Source organism: Fukomys damarensis, unplaced genomic scaffold (genome assembly GCF_012274545.1).
Source record: "Fukomys damarensis isolate Sample0158 unplaced genomic scaffold, DMR_v1.0_HiC HiC_scaffold_15, whole genome shotgun sequence".
In the NCBI taxonomy this organism is placed as follows: domain Eukaryota; kingdom Metazoa; phylum Chordata; class Mammalia; order Rodentia; family Bathyergidae; genus Fukomys; species Fukomys damarensis.
In genome coordinates this window covers 5,285,951-5,302,748 of record NW_022900927.1, presented here as the reverse complement: position 1 = coordinate 5,302,748, position 16,798 = coordinate 5,285,951, and the positions used below count along the sequence as shown (strand labels likewise).

General features: G+C 51.0%; 1 protein-coding gene across 2 annotated transcripts; it reads right to left on the bottom strand.

Annotated features, from left to right (window-relative positions):
* Positions 1-3,068: 3,068 nt before the first annotated feature.
* On the bottom strand, positions 3,069-8,994 carry Wnt10b (Wnt family member 10B). Of its 2 annotated transcripts, XM_010623591.2 has the most exons (6): positions 8,882-8,994; positions 8,408-8,553; positions 7,422-7,535; positions 7,041-7,309; positions 4,898-5,271; positions 3,069-4,232 (listed from the first exon to the last, which is right to left on the bottom strand). In XM_010623591.2, exons 3-6 carry the CDS (start codon positions 7,493-7,495, stop codon positions 3,774-3,776), a joined length of 1,176 nt encoding a protein of 391 aa, XP_010621893.1. In that variant the 5' UTR covers positions 7,496-7,535; positions 8,408-8,553; positions 8,882-8,994; the 3' UTR covers positions 3,069-3,773. The 2 variants fall into 2 exon arrangements, with proteins under 2 accessions (XP_010621893.1, XP_010621894.1); XM_010623592.2 differs by lacking the exons at positions 8,408-8,553; positions 8,882-8,994 and adding an exon at positions 7,936-8,099.
* Positions 8,995-16,798: the final 7,804 nt, after the last annotated feature.

The window sequence follows — 16,798 nt, the reverse complement described above, 5'->3', positions numbered from 1 at the left end:
AAAAAAAAGAGAGAGAGAGAGAGATGGAAACTAGGGCCAGGGATTTAGCTCAATGGTTCTACCACCCATCTCACAAGCACAAGGTTCTGAGTTCGATCCCTGGTACAAAAGAGAGAGAGAGAGAGAGAGAGAGGGAAACGACTGATGGATGTTCCTACCTAACACTTCAGATCCTCTCAAGGTTGTATCCCAAGTATGACAGAAGGATGGGAATAGTGACCGCCTAATATGATGAGGAGTAAGCACTCAGGACTGGAAAATCTCTCAGTTCTTCTCTCCTTCACTCCTCAGGAATCTGGGGAAGAAAGTGTTGATGCAGCTTCAGAGAGGGCTGTGCATAGAACCAGCAGGAGCAGAGAAAGGACAAGTGCTGCCTATCGGGCAATTAGCTGCCACGCCCCAACTTCGAAGCCACTTAGTAAAGGGTAGAGGAAGAGCTCATCCAGAGCTGAAGGAGGCCCAAATGCCTAACTTAAGAATCTTTTTCGTTATCTCTGGCAGCTCTCTTTTAAAGTCTAATAAAAACTGAAAGTGTAGCCACCAGCTTCCATTCTATCCCTGACCCCAGGCCTGGGCCTGAGCCCAGGCATGTGCCAGGAGGAGGGGTGTTGGCCTTACTGACAAAATCCATTTGGAATTTGTCAAGGTTGTGGTTTGCGGCTTAAATTTGGCACAGAGTGTCTCTGATGAAAGGAGAGGAAAAGCTAGAAAAGAAAGGGAGCCAAAAGGACTACAGAGGACAGAAACGGAAAAACTAAACTGTTCTTGCTAAAACTTCATTGGAGAGTTTCCTTCCCCTTCCAGAATGTGAGAAATTTGTACTTAGGGTGTTCTTTCTTACTATTCTTTCATATCTTTTGGCAATTCTAGCTGCATCACCTCTCCTTTGCCCCCTCTCCCATGTATATGAGGTTCAGTAAGGGTTTGAATTAAGAATGAATGGTATGTCTCCTGACACCACCAAATTTTCAAATCCAGAATTCTCAGTACTCAAATGGAGAGTCCTAATGTAAAATGTTACCATGAAACACTGCCCTAACTCAACACAAATATCCTTGCTATCCTGTTGCTACTCTCATTTCACCTGATTTGGGGATAATTTTGTTAACAGATAAATTTGTCGCCCAGAGAAGTAGAACTATTTCTACATCCATGGCTAAGGTCATGACCTGTTAAGTCAGATCTTGAAGTCCCCCAGGTATGCAATCATTTGTAAAGTTTTAAATCCCTTTTAGCATTGAATCTTGGAAAGATAAGTTTATTTTCAAAGACATTGAGTTAGCAATAGAGAGGTTGAAACAAAAAATTGTTTCTCAGGTTATCTTTTAAAAGATAAATTCATTTACTAAGATCAGTAATATTTTTTAATTAAGATTAGGAAGGATGGGCTGGTGATTTAGTGCAGTGGCACTGTGCCAGCCTCACAAGCACAAGGCCCTGAGTTTGATCCCTGGTACCAAAAAAAAACGGTTTAGGAAAGACAAAACATGGATGCAGATAATTCAGTGGAAGAACATGCTGGTTTTTCTGGTTTCCAGAGGGTGGGAAACACCTCCCATTTTGAGCACAGAAATCCCTTTTAACATGTTTCCCATCAGTCTTGCATCTATCTACCACTCTACGTCCCAAATTCTCTGGTTTGGAGTCAGAAAAGTATCTGCTGTTTTGGGTCCGCATTCAATGCTGAGATACATTTAGGATTTGAAAACCCCAAGAGAAGATGTGACCTCATAATTTTTTGCGTGTGACTTCATAATTTAGAGCAGAGGGTCAACAAGCTACTGACAGAAGACGAATCTAGTTCTGTAGCACATTTTTTTTTTTGGTTCCGGGGATTGAACTCGGGTGCTTGTGCTTGCAACGCAGGCCACCGAACTGTTGAGCTAAATCCCTGGCCCCCTGTAGCACATTTTTAGTAAACTAAGTAGGATGTTTTTGTTGGAAGTGATGATGGATTTTTTTCTTTGTTTGTTTGGTTGGTTTGGTTTGGTTTGGTCCTGGAGTTTGAACCCAGGGCCTTCACACTGAGCTACATCACCAGCACCTTTTTCCCCCCTGGTACGGCGGGGGGGGGATCAAACTCCTGTCCTTGTACTTGCAAAGGAGGCACCTGAACCACTGAGTTAAATTCCCGGCCCCCTCCTGTGCCTTTTTAATTTTTGATTGATTGATGAAGGTAGGGTCTATCAAGTCACTAAATTGCCTAGTTTGGGCTCTAACTGGTGATCCTCCTGACTCAGCCTCCCAGAGTGCTGGGATTACAGGCATGTGCTACTACATCAGGCTGTGAATTACATTTTATTGAACAAAACCATGCTCCTTCATTATGTATGGTCTTTGGTTACTTTTGATCTCTAATAGCAGAATTAAGTAATTATGGCAGAGCTGAGTAGTTAAGACAAAGACCACAATATAGGTAGCCTAATATATACATACTACCTAGCCCTTTACATACACACACAAAATTGCCAACTCTTGCTCTAGTCAATGATCAAGGTGATATCTAGAGTAATTCAGGTGCACTGAGAATAAACAAAGCCTGAATTTGATTTTTGTTTGTGTATTTGTTTTGGTTTGTTTGTTTTTTGTTACCAGGATAAAACTTGGATCCTTGCACTTGCAAGGCAGGTGGTGGCACCACTGAGCTAAATCCCCAGCGCAATTTTTTTTTTTTTTTAAATAGAGTCTTGCTGTGTAGTTTGGGCTGGCCTTGAACTCACTATGTAGCCCAGGCTGGCCTGAACTCCCAGGGGGTGATCCTCTCACCTCAGCCTCCCAAGTGCTGGGATCACAGGTGTGTGCCACTACACCCAGCTAATAGGGCCTACATTTGGATCTCTAACCTCACCTACCTAGAAGAAGTCCCTCCTGGTTTCACAAACTAAAAGTTTGCCAATTAAGTCACTGCAGATCATTTCAAATCCTTGGTGGAACTCAGCAGGGTAAAAATAAATAAAGTCATTGCATATGGGGGACAGTTCACCTGGAAATGAAACTATGGACCAAGATCCCAAGTATGGCTGGGTATAACACCATCTGCATTCCACCAGTCCAGTAACTTAATTTATTTTCATTTCAAGAACAATTCTCAGTACAATAAATTATCCATTTCTTGCTGAAGGAGGAAAAATGGGTCTCTGAGAGTCTCAGGTAAAACCCTTTCTTTGGAAGTTCCCTTTTAACACCTGAATGAAAGGAGACAACTTTCCTAAGGTCCTGGACTTTCCAAAGTCCAGCTCTGGAGGTTTCAGAGGACAGTGCCCCCCTCCAGCACTCTGTGTCTTCCTGAAGGAAAAAACCTCTTCCAGTACTGCTTCCCATGATCCAACAAAAGGGGGGGTCCAGATTGTGGTAGAGGAGTTTGAAAAAGCAAAAAGGAAGGGGCAGTGATGGCTCCACACAAGGCCTTGGGGTTAGCCCTCAAGAGAGAGGCATGACCAAACAATAAGGATCTCCAGCCAAAAGAAATATGAATCCAAATTAAAGGGGTCCTGGGGTTGAGAAGAGGGGAGGAATACAGTGCATTTCATCTTAGTCCATTCAGGTGTTTAAGGAGCAGAAGCCAGGTGACAGCTTCCCCCAAAGGCCCTCCAGCTGTGCGGAGAAGGCTGCAAACTACAGATTCTGACCCCCACCACCCCAAAGCCTTTCCAGGTAGATAGTTTGAGCTTCCAGGGGCCAAGATCAGCCCTGGACAGAATTCTGAGCACAGAGCTGGAAAAGTGCCCATTTCACACAGTCCCCCTTCCCCAGCCCCAAGAGGAGGCTGATCCTCACTTACACACATTGACCCACTCTGTGAGCCTGCACTCGTCACACAGCACATAGCAGCACCAGTGGAAGCGGCAATGGCAGCGCTCAACTCTCATCTGCTGGAGCACATTGTGCCCGCGACCACAGCACAGGCTGCCACAGCCATCCAGCAGGTGGCTGGTCTTGTTGCAGGCCCGGCCCCTTGTCCCTGGAGAGCCCACAGTGGGGTCTCGCTCACAGAAGTCAGGAGACTTTTCAAAGTAGACTAGCTCTCCTGAGAGTCGACGGGGCCGCAAGCGGGGTTGGAAGGCTCCGGAATTGCGGTTGTGGGTATCAATGAAGATAGCTCGGCCCAGCCGCTCCTTCAACGCTGCCCCCACGGTCCGGAACTCTGGGGCTGCCCTCCAGCATGTCTTGAACTGGCAGCTCCCTGACGTGCCATGGCACTTGCATTTCCGCTTCAGGTTTTCAGTTACCACCTAGAGCATCAGAGGGACAAGAGGCGAAGGGGCAGGCAGCAAATGAACAGAACGCAGGGACACAGGAGAGGGAAAAGTACAGAAAACAGGGGGAGGTACAAATGAGTACGAGATGAGAAAGGGCACTGCACAGAAGTTAACTGACCAACTCCTTCATTTTATGATTGGCGAACTGAAGCCAGCGCAGTGTGATTTGCCCATCTTTGATAGCTAACTGGCAGCAGAGCCAGGACTCAGCTCCAATTGTCTGACACCTAGTCCAGTGCTCTTTCCAGAGTAAGCACTGATAAAATGGGGACCAGAGCCCAGTGTGCCCCTAAAGTCTTTAGGGAAGACAGCTGTAATAACAACTACCATGTAATGAGCCAAGGACTAGGTAGTATGTTTTGCTAGCTCAGCCTTAAAGACTTGTGAGGTAGGTTATCATTAGTTTTCTTTTCTTTTTCTGACATGTAGTCCAGGCTGGCCTTAAACTCCCTATATGACCAGGCTGGTCTCCAACTCCCATGCCTTCTGTCTCAGACTTCATTGGGCTCCTTTTCTACATGCAAAAACCTGTGGCTGTGAGGCTTGCTGACCATACCTCATCATATTACTTTGCTGGCCTCTCAGACCCTAGCCAGGCCTCAGAAAGAAGGGAGACCCAGGATAAGATTCACACATACCTGTCGCCCAACCCTGTTGTTGTGGATTCGCATTCGTGCCTGGATGTCCCGGGGAGCTTCCCTGGAATCCAAGAAATCCCGAGAGAACTTCTCTCCAAAGTCCATGTCAAGGTTACAGCCACCCCATTCCCATGTGTCCTGGGGGGTGGGGCCAGGGCCTGAGCCAGGGACAGGGCTGGGCAGGGAGTGAGGAAAGCTCTTGCCCCTGGACAGTGTCTGGAGTTGCAGGAGTTTGGCCCTCAGCCGATCCTGCTCACCACTGCCCTTCCAGCCGCAGCCACAGCTCACCAGCTTGCCCAGGCTGCAGGCTGTTGCAACTGCATGCATGACCCCAGCTGCCAGCATGGAGAAGGAGAAAGCAGTCTCTCGGAAACCTGGGGATGAGAAGGGCATGAAGGTGGAGATAAGGGGAACTGGCGACTGGCAGCTGAGAATGAGGAGCCAGGAGGAAATAAACAGCCACCCTCCAACATCAGAAACTCCCAAATGAACCCTGACTCTGCCATTTACCAATCGAGTGATTTAGGAGTTCACAGAACAAGAAAAGAGGGCAAGGACCTGAGTTCAATCCCTGGTACCAAAAGAAAAGAAAAGAAAAGAGCACAAAGCCTCAGTTTCCTCAGCTATAAAGAGAAACTGATGGGTCTAGATGCTATCTGAAGTCCATTCCAACTCTGTAAGTCTGTGGTTTTTTGGTGTGGATGAAAGCAACCCAGAGGGAGAGACCCCTGGGGTTGGGAGGTGACTGAGGAGTCCCTGAGGACTTTAAAGACTTGTTCATGGAGTTCTACATCTAAAGATTTAGAAATTCCCCAGCCCTGCAGGGAGCTTAGGTGGGATAGGAGCAGAGTCCTTTGGGGTTCTTTTATTTTTTGAAGTATTTAAATCAGTCTTTTAATCAACCTACTCTCCACCACCAGAACAGAACACCCCCAAAGTACTAGACCTATGGTGCTGCCCTTCCCTTTTCCAAATTCTTGTTTTATATTTGCCCTTCAAGACTGCCCTTTATGTTTATCCAAACCTGCTATTACCCTATAAAACACTGGGAGGAGGAGTGAGGCAGGGTGATTTTCCCTACAGCCCTCTTAAAAGGTTGGCCTCCTTGTTATATTTTGGGGGTCAAGGAGGCTGGTGATGATATGCCTTTCCCAGGCTGAGATAGAGGTGCCCACCATATGGTTGTCAAAATGTTCCCCTACACCAGCCGTTCAGAGAAGGGTTGAGGGTTCCTTATTTCATTAGGCAGGAGCTCTCTGGAGCCCTGAGAAGATGAAAGACAGCACCTCCATAGGGACCAGACCTCTCTTACCCCAGGACCCAGGGCTCCTGGGCCAGCCTCCTGATCCCCCAACCCCAACCCTTCAAGGGTGAAGCTGTTTGCACAAGTCTTGGGAATTTCCCTGCAGATGGCAGCTGCCTATTAACCCCATAGTCCCCAAAGCACCACCCCCACCCCTTGGGCTGAGCCCCCAAGGATCTTTACTCCTCAGGGAGTGAACTCCAGCAGGGCATGGGGAGAAGCAGTGAAGCCTCCTGGACTATCCCTTCCAGACCAGGCCAGCAAGGATCTGTTCTGGTCCCTCCAGCTGTTCCTCACCTGCTCAGGTGAGCTACACCTGGGGCCTCCATAGTACAGAGGAGGGGGCTGCTCCCCAGCTTCAAAGCCATCAGGGTCTTTGTTCCCAGCTTTGGCTGCTGGGAACCCCAGCAATTAGGGGAGCAGGTTTAACCCTTAAACGGTTGGGGGCGTCACCCCACCCCCGCTGAGACTATGGGGACGTAGGCCTGGGCTTGTCCGGGGTTGAGAGGGAGGGGAGTGACTGGGGGGTGTTTGAAGCTTCCAGAGCTGGGGGCATCTCTTGTTCACAGGTGCAACCCAGATCGAGCTGGGCGGAGGCAGAAAAGGGGGGCCCTAGGGTAGAGAACAGGACCCAGCTGCCTTGCCAGCAGCGTGCAGGTGGAAGTCAGGCGCAAAAGCCCAGACGGGTGGCCAGACCCGGCTCAGAGCGGCTCCCGGGGGGGAAATTCCCCGAGAGGCTCCTCCCGAGCTGTGAAACTGTCTCTTCCACGCTGCACGCGCCTCGGCCTGCCCCCCACCCCCAGCATCCGCAGCGGCACAGCCCAGCCCCTCCAGGCTCACCGCGCTTGAGGATGGCGCTGTGGTGCGGCAGCCGGCCACCGCCTTCCAGCGCCGAGCAATTCCAACGCTGGTCGCGCAGCTGGTACTGGCACTCGTGGACTGCGATATGCAGACCCTGCAGCGCGGACGCAGTCACGTCGGGGCTGCGCAGGCAAAGGCCTAGCTGCCGCTTGCTCAGGCCCGACAGCGTCAAGCACACGGTGTTGGCCGTCAGTGGTGGCTCGCCGCCGCTGGGCAGCTTCAGGCCCAGAATATCATTGCTGAGAGCCCTGGGAACAGAAGAAACATCAGGAGTCTGGACTCCAGCCTCCCATCCCCTGCCACCCCCACACACACACTGGTGCTTCTGCAGTAGGCTGGAAGACAGGGGGAACTGCTCACCGATTGCACAAGGCCAGGAACAGGAGACCTGCGAGGCCCCAGGGTGGAGGCCTCCGCCGGGGCTCCTCCAGCATGTCGAAGCCCGGAGGCTCCGGTGGGTAGATGGTTCAGCGCCTGTGGGGCAGAAAGACTTGATGTAGGCTCTAGAAGGGGTGGCTCCCAGGGAGCTGCAGGATGCCCTAGTTTAGTCTTTTAAACCACCAGTGCCACCCAACTGAACTTTCTCACCCCTCTGCAAACAAAGCTGTAAGAATCAACCCTTGATTCCCAGAGTCCCTGAGTCCTGGAGAGCCTTGAAGAGGAAGGGTCCAGGCCTCACAGCACCCCTGGAGCCCTGCCCAGTCAGACACAATGCCCGGCACACAGGCACACACTCACATGCAAACGCCGACACACAGCCTCACAAACACTCGCTCCACGACCTCACCCACTGCTCCCTCTTCTAGGGCCCCACAACTGGCTTCCCCGCCCTTATTAGGCTAGAGGGCGGGTTTGGGAGGGGGTTCCCCACTACCTGGGGCGGTGTCACCTCCAGGTGCCTGCAATAGCAGGCAAGTTCTGTCAGAAGGGTCCAAGACTGGGCTTTCCTGTGGCTCTGCCCCCTTCCTGCTCAGCAAGGAAAGAAGAGAGGCTCCAGGTGTGGCAAAGAGGGAAACCCGTTGGCCTGCAAACAGGCACTTTGTCGAAACCGAGTCTTCTTCTTTGTCCTACCCACACGCTATCCTTTCCTATCTACATGTTCCCCTCCTCAGAGAGCAACGGGTCTGGTCCCCACTGCCCCTCTTGTCCCCACCCCTTTGCTGTCACATTCATTGCCCTCTAAATCTGGAGACACTCTTATTCTCTCTATCTCTAGCAGTATCTCTGGCTCTCTGCGCATCTGTGTTCTTGCGGGTGGATGTCTGTCTGTCTGTCTGTCTACCCGTGTGCCTGTCTGTCCCAATAGGCGCCTTCTCTGCCCTCTCTGTTTTCCCGGGTCTCATTACCTCCAGCGGTTCGAGCGCAGGGTCTGCGACCCGTAAGGCCGGGTCGCCTGGGCTCTGTTCGGGCTCCTTAAACCTCGGGGAGACTGAGTCGTGCTCTGGCCCCTCGGCAACGCCGCATTCTTCCAGAGCCGGGCCACTCCTCTTCGCTGCTTCCCCAGCGCCGCCACGGCCGCCGGGAGGAAGGGAGGGAGAAAGGGAGGGAGCGATCGAGAAAGAGCTGCGGAGCGGTCGGCGAGCAAAGTACTGGGGGCTCTGGCTGTGCTCGCGCGGAACTCACTGGCGGCTTCCAGGGCTGACGGAGCTGCGGCCCCTCCCCGAGCCCGGGGCATCCCCACCCCAGCCCCGCACCCCCCTCCTTGACCAGGGGAACGCAGCCTCTCCCCCTCCTTCCAGCGTACACACACACCCTTTCCCCCGACGCCCGGGTTGGGGCTTGGCCCCACTGAAGGGGGAGGTAGCCAGAGTTCCTCTCACCTGCTCTGGGGTCATCAAGGCTGTAAGGATTGTGACCCAGACCAGAAAGCCAGGACCCGGCCCAAGTGGCCAAGCAGTTCATCGTTCCTCTTTGCCTCAGTTCCTCCACTGAGAGCACGGGGACCTTTCCCCCGACGCCCGGGTTGGGGCTTGGCCCCACTGAAGGGGGAGGTAGCCAGAGTTCCTCTCACCTGCTCTGGGGTCATCAAGGCTGTAAGGATTGTGACCCAGACCAGAAAGCCAGGACCCGGCCCAAGTGGCCAAGCAGTTCATCGTTCCTCTTTGCCTCAGTTCCTCCACTGAGAGCACGGGGGCTGGAGAGCTCCTTCGACAAGCCCGCCTTGGAGCTGGACTGGCTTCTGGCTTCAGAAGTTGGACAGTCGCTAGCAGAGCCCACAGCCTAGCGCAGCAGGGCTCCCGCAGCCTGCAGGAGAAGCGCACCAATGTTCAGCTTGGCTCCCGCCCACCTCCGAGCCCTGTGCCTGCCCCTTGCCTGGGGTCAGGTCTGGCCTCAGAATCTGGCCCTTGCCAAAAGCCTCAAGTAACTCCAAAAGATCTCACCCTGCCCCTGACACTTGCCTTTCCTCGAAGGTATCCTGCCCATAGAGGAGGTCTATACTTCCTGAGATTCCTGGGTTTTCACTCCTGGTGGCGCAGATTCTCATTCCAGACACACAGACTTGTTTCACATGGGTTGAAGAGGGTCTCTGGATCTCGCTCTGAACCTCCCTCAAGAGCAGCCCAGAAAGAACCTGGTCTTGGGGTGCACAGGCACAACCAAGATGCCTTAGGGAGCTCCGGTGGCAGTGAAAGGGTTAGGCGCCAGCGCACTCCTGCCTGACTCACTCTCTCAGCTCTAACCACTGTGGACTATTTTTGCCAGAGAGGGGCCCCAAGCTTCCCAACCGCCCCCAGCCCCTGCCAGACCGCAGCCCAAGGCACGGCTGGTCCTGCGCACCCAAGAGGCATTGACTCAGAGGTTACCCCCAGTAAGCAAAAGCGTGGACTGATACTCATAGCCACAGTCACCTCCTCCTCGCTGATGGCATGGCAGCCCTACTCGGCAACCAATATCCAGGCTGTGATGTTGCAGGTCCTGCCTTGTGCCGAAGGGGGTGCAGCTGGCCTTGGGGTTCAGCACTCTGAGCCAGGAAATCAGGGAACTACATTTGTTGGGATATTGCCAACCACCTTTATGTGCCAGTCCCTGAAATGGCTGGGGAACCTGACCCTGGAAAGCCTGGACTAGAGAGCCACTTTTTTCTTTTATTTTTTTAATTTTTAAAAATTATTTATTTATTTGGTACTGGGGATTGAACCAGGTCCTTGAGCTTGGGAGGCAGGCGGAAGAACCACTGAGCTAAACCCCTGGCCCTAGAGCCACTTTTTTCTGATTCCTACTTCCAGAATGGGGAGAAAGAACCCAAGAGCTCCTGACCCTCCTACCCACTGAGAGGACAAGAACCAAACCATGTGTGGCTTCTGGGATGACCAGAATCTACAAGCCCCATCGCAGTGGTTTCCATCCTTATACCTGGACTCAGTGATCACCAGTGTCCCTTGTTCTTGCATGTCAGCCTAGAACTCCATCCAGGTCCCCGGAGGAGCGGAGGAGTCGATGAGGTTCCTATGGCCCCTTTTCCCCTCAGGAAACTCATGGACATTTGTGTTTCTCCTTGTGTCTCTGGTCCCCATCAGATTTTGGATTTTTTTGTCATGTTGTTATTAACCTTCTGATTCTATCCTTCTCAGACTTCAGCATACAGTCAGGTGTCAAGAAGGGGCTGGGGTCAGAATTTATGCCATAGGTTTCAATTTCTCAATGACACAGGGGTTCCCCACACTGGACTCTTCCAACTCCAAGAGTCCATGCTTCTGCTGTCACTCACCATTGAACCCTAGTTCTTCGATAGGAGGCCACAGGCAGGCAGACTGGGTGGCCTGAGCTGGCCCACAGTGCCCTCAGCCCGACCGGCTGGCCTGAGGACTGACCCGCAGGCAGCTAGAAGGCTATGGGACAGGCGGGGCCTGGAGAAGGCTGCGGTGCACACCCATTGCCTAATACCCCAAGCACGCGGCCAGCTCCAGGAAAGGGGAGGGGCGGGAACCAGAGAGACCTTGACAAGGGTTTGGGCCCAGACAAAAGGGGAAAAGTGGGGGCTGTCATCACTGCAGGGAGGGAGTGGGAGCAAGCTGGTCCCCCTTACACAGGAGGAGAAGAGTAGAGGGCTTTTCTTGCCAACATGGGGATGGAGGGTGTCTCGAGAACAGTGTGGGAAGAACACTGGGTCCTAGAGGGTGGGAGTCAAAGAAAAGAGTGGAGCCCCTAGAGATTGGGGGATCAAGCAACTGAGGCGGCGGCTAAAGCCCAACGAAGCCTCGAGAGCAACCTCCCCCCCATCCGCCCGTGTTTGCTTTGGCCCGGGGTCTCGGGTGACTCATCTGTTGCTAAGCCGCTGATAGGGGCGGCCAGACCCGGGGAACCGAAATTATAGGCCCGGGAGGGATGGATGCGCCCACAGCGGTGAGCTCAGCTGCGCTGCCTACCCTCCACCTCACACGCCTTTTGCTTTGCTGCAGCACCGTAGGCCACCACCCGGAGGCACCAAAGGGTCTGCAGCCTGACGGTGCAGCACTTGCTGGAAGCCCCCACCCCGCTATGCCACAGCAGTTGGCCCCAACAAATCTTCGGGAATTTTGCTCCCTTCTCTACTTGGGTGATGGGTGAGCCATGCCTTCCCAGCCCAAGGGACAGTGCTGCCTGCTGGCGCCTCAAAAGAAGTAGGATCCTCAGCCCACACTCAGTCCCAGTGGCCGCTTCCTCCCTAGGTCCCAAGGTCAAAGCAAAGTACCTTTCCCCTCCAACATCTCTCCCCATTCCTATTCCTGGAGAGTGGTTTGCTACTGATTTTCTACTTCATGTCTTTAGGGTTATACGTGGTCAAAAATGACACAGAGAAAAATGAAGCAAAGTAAAGGAGACAAGGAGTGGTTAATTTATAAAGGGGAAGGAAAGAAAAGGGCACATGGATATCTGAGGAGGGGTACCCCAGAAGACAGATAAGCAGGTGCACAGATGCTGAAAAAGGAGCATGCTTGGTCTGTTCAATGGAGTAGCAAGGATACCAGCGTAGATGAGGAATCCAAGGAGAGAAAGGTAAGAGATGAAACTGGAGGACTAGAAAGGAACGGTCAGATTATATGGGGCCTTTTAGACCATTATAAAGAGTTTTGTTTTGTTTCTTTTTGTTTAATTTTTGAAACAGGGTCTCACTATGTAGTCCAGACTGGTCTTGAACTCATGGCAATCCTCCTGCCTCAGCCTCCCAAGTGCTGGGATTACAGGCGTGCAACTGGTCTTGAACTCATGGCAATCCTCCTGCCTCAGCCTCCCAAGTGCTGGGATTACAGGCGTGCATCACTACACCAGCTGTTTTTGTTCTTTTTGAGACAGAGTCTCACTGCTGGGTTGTCTAGGCTATCTTTGAGCTCATTGTGTAGTTCAGGAGAGCATTGATTTTTTTCCCCCCATTACCAGGGATCAAACTCAGGGCCTTGTGTTGTAAGGCAGGCTGGTGCCATTGAGCTAAATCTCTGGCCCTAGAATTTAATTTTTTATCTTCCTGCCCGAGTTTCCTGAGTAGCTGAGATTATGCTGGGATTACAGGTATACCACCACAGCCAGCCTGACTTCCTCCTTAGAAAGGATAGCCCTGGCTGTTATGTGGAGAACAGCCAGTGGAGGTAAGCACAGAAGCTAGAAGAGTTATTAGGAGGCTATTGTAGGAATAAGATGGAGACTCAAAAGGTTATTTAGATACTGAAATGAGAAATGGTTTTAAAATTTTGTAATTATCTAAATTCTCCATTTTTTGTTTTGTTTTGTTTGGTCGGTTTAGGTTCATTTTTTGTTTTGTTTCTGAGACAGGGTCTCACTGTGTAGTTCAGGCAGGTCATGAACTCCTATGTAGTCCATGCTAGCCTCAAACTCTCAGTGATCCTCCTGCCCTCAGCCTCCCAAATGCTGGGATTGCAGGTATGTGGAACCACACCTGGCCCTACTTTGTTTTGTATGATGAAACGAGTCTTAAATTCTGAAATGATGTTCCTCAGGAAGTGATGAGAATTTGTCTCAGACAAACAGAAGACAAAGTACTGTCTTGCTGAAGGTACTGTAAGATCTAAGTGCAAGTGGTCTAAGAGGTAGCTTCTCGAAGCAGAAAAGCCGACCACAGGGCATGCCTGGACAGGGGCTAGAGACCAGCCTGGTTAGGAGGGAGAAGGGATGGTGGCTCCCATCATCCACAGAGGAGCAGCAGGGTGGTGGGATGGATCAGAGTTTGCAGAGAATGTGTCATAGCTCGACCTGGAGTTTAAGGATGACGCCAAGATGTTCCTCCTAGGCAACTAAAGGATGGAGTTGTCATTTACTGAGATGGAAACGATTGAAATAACTGGGGTGGGGGGGTGAGTCAGAGTGATGAAGTGATCCAGAGTTTAGATTTCAGCCCAGCATGGTGGCGAGTTTTAGTGATCTAGCAAGACCCTGTCTCAAAATAAAAATGAAAAAAGGGCTAGGGATGTAATTTAGTGCAACTCCCCAGACTGCAAAAGAAAAAAAAGTTCAGTAGTTTTGGACACGTGAATTTGAGATGTTAGATGTATTGAGTCTGGAGAGATAAATTAGGAAACATGAAAAGTATGAAACTGTCATTCACCAGGGGAGTTGGTATAGACTAAGAAAAGTGTCAGACTAAACCTAGGTCTACTCTGATTTTTAGACACTCATAAACAAGGAGGAGCCAAGTAAAGAGACTGAAAAGGAAGCTGCCAGCAAGACAGGAATGGTGTTCCAAAACTGAGATAAAGTATTTCAAGAAGGAGGAAGTAAGTGTTCAGTACTGTCTGCTGTTACATCCTCAACTGGGATGAGAACAGAGATTTGGCTATTGGGTAGGCCCGCATAAATGTTCCTGAGTGGTTTTGCTAAGGAAATATAGTGAGTTTAAAGGCATTACTAGGCAGAAAAAGAATGAAGAGCTGGACCAGGTAGCACGCACCTGTAATTCTAGTTACCCATGAGGCTGAGGCAGGAGGATTACAAGTTCAAGGCAAGACCCTATCTCAAACAGTAAAAAAGAGTGGGGATGTAGAACAGTGGTAGCAGAGTGCCTCTAGTTTCAAGCCCCATGTATAGGGGGATAAGTGCAATTAACTAAAAAAACTATTTTGAGTTTTGCAGTAATAGCACAGAAATGGGGCACTCTTGAATAGTAATGTGCAGCCAAATGAAGTTTTTTAAGTGAAAGATACTACAGCATGTTTGCATGTTGATGAATGTGTCCTAGTAGCAAGATAAATTGATGATGTCAAAAAGAAATAGGTGATAATTGATAAAGTGATGACTTGATCAAAATAGACATTTGAGTTGGGTCTTGCACAGTGTAACCAAGACCTAGAACCCTTCCCCCCTCCCACTCCTGGGAAATGGAGGAACAAGAAATTTTTGCTGCAACACTGGAACAAAAGGTAATGGCTCCTTTCCTGTGCTCCCACCTCTGGCGCTCAGCACCAGTGGCCACAGATGGGGCTTCCTGGTCTTTCAGCCTTTGTCCCACCTCTGTGTGATTGTAGCAATCCTCCAAGCCGAAAAGTGTGAAGCAAGCTCCAGTGGGAAGAAACTCCTGAGGGACAAAGTTTATCTGTGGTCCAGCACTTATCTATGTGGCCATCTGTGCGTGCACTTTCTGCAGAGACTCCTGGGTTGCCAACTGGAGGAGGATGCTCGGCCATTCCACTTTGCCCCTCTGGAGGGGCCAGGTATATTGAGCTAGGCAAACGGTCTAGGAAAATATGTCCTTTGGTAATATTTTCCATCAGGCTTCATTTGGGTCATGTGCAAGTGCCCCAGGGATATTAACTAAACTCAGTAGGCATTTACTCCTTAGAGTGATTTCCCATCTTAGAGAAGCCTGCTCATTCCATTTCTGGGACCCAAGACACTTTAGGGTAAGGCCTAGGTAAATTACTGAGTCAGAAAGTATCCTAAAAACAAGGAAAGCCAGGTATAATGGCACACACTTGTAATCCCAGCATTCTGGGAGGTTGAGACAGGAAGACTGCAAATTCGAGCCTACACTGGGTAACTTCGTATCTTTTTGTTTGTTTGTTTGTTTTTGGTACCGTAGATCGAACTCTAGTCCTTGTGCTTGTGAGGAGGTGGTGGAACCACTGAGATAAATCCCTGGCCCTGTAACTTGGTATCTTAACAATTTAGCCAGACTGTATCAAAATTTAAAGATTTAAAAGGGCTAGGGATGTAGGCTCATGAGAAGGCCCTGGATTTAACCCTCAGTACTGCAAAAAAGGAGGTGGGGTGGAGAAATGAAGATCTAAAAGAGAGGCAGAAAAGTACTAAAAATATCTAAAAATACTAACTTCCTGTCTTTTTTGAGAAGGGCCCCCCGCCTTTTATTGCTGCACACTGGCAAGCAGCTGGTAAGTTGGAACCACTGATTATTTATTAACCATGGCCTTGGACAACTGCCTCATCTATTTCCTCTGTAAAATGGGAGAAAGGAGAGATGTACAGACACACCCCTCCCAGACCCCCTCAGTGTGACTGTGAGCACGATAACCAGATGGGCAGTGCCCCCTGTCAGTCCAACAGGGAACAGCAGCCACTTCTTCAGTAGAAGGCCATGATGGCCTTGAAGGTCTGAGAGAGATGAGAAAAGTGTTCAACGAATGACGCAGTCACTGGCACTCTGGATAGTCCTGCTGAGGATAATGGAAAGAACCAGAGTTTGCGGGGAGTGGAGTCAATAGATTGGCAGAAAAAGAAAGAAAACACATGGAGGAACACATTCCCTGAACTAGGTTCAGCTCAGCCAACTGCCCTTTTCTTCCCAGTCCTCACTTAGCACACACTCTTGACACCTACGGCAGTGCCCAGTCTTTCTCAGCCTAGTTGTCACCACTCAGCCCCTCGGGCCTGGCTCATCTTCACACCCACTTCATTAGCCTCAGCTTTCTCCCCCAGTGACATGCCCAGGTTAGCACACACCACAGGTGACACATAGGGTGACACAAGGTACGCCACAGGGGGGCAGAGTGACGCATACACACATATTTCATTTCCCCGAGCACACACTCATCCACCCACCTCCAAACACAGTTCTAGACGCACTCCATCTCTCAACCTTCCGCGCAGCCATGTCCTTCCTAACTCACTGCCCAGGCAGTGGCAATGAACAAAAAGACCTAATTTTAAAACAAACAAACCAAACCTGATGTTCTCTTCTGACCTAAGCTAAAATCCAACGTTCTTTTAAATGTGCCCCTAACCTCTCTCCTCAGAGCCGAGAGTTTCTGAATACACCGATCCACAGGAGCTCGCACCCTCTGAACACCCATACATTCCCACTTGCACTAACACACACACACACACATACACACGGCCACTTGGGCTGACCTGCATCAGGACAAGTGCAAACTGCTGCTGCTTCAGGTTTCTCTCCATTTGGTCAGCAGCCCCCTCCCGGGATTTCCCTGACCACAGATCCACCCACGTCCCAGTCTCCCCCTTTCCCTTCTCTGTCCGCAGTTGTCGGGGTAGAGGGGTGGGCCTTGAGCAGGGAAGTGCTTCTTCAGAGTTGTTGTCCAGAACCACAGCTTTCCTCCTGACGCTCAACATGGGGGAGAGAAGGGACGCCAGTGGAGCCCCGTGACGTCGAAGGGGCAGCCCCACCACGCCTGGCCAGGAGGTCTGGGCTCCTGGAGGGTTCTCCCCAAGCACATTGTCGCCGCGCCCCCTAGCGGATGCTGGTCCCCGACGGGCTCCGGACGCGGAGAGAAGTGAGGCGGGGTGCGCGTGGGAGGGCGTCCCAAGGGGAGGGGTCCGGGCCAGCGCTGGCC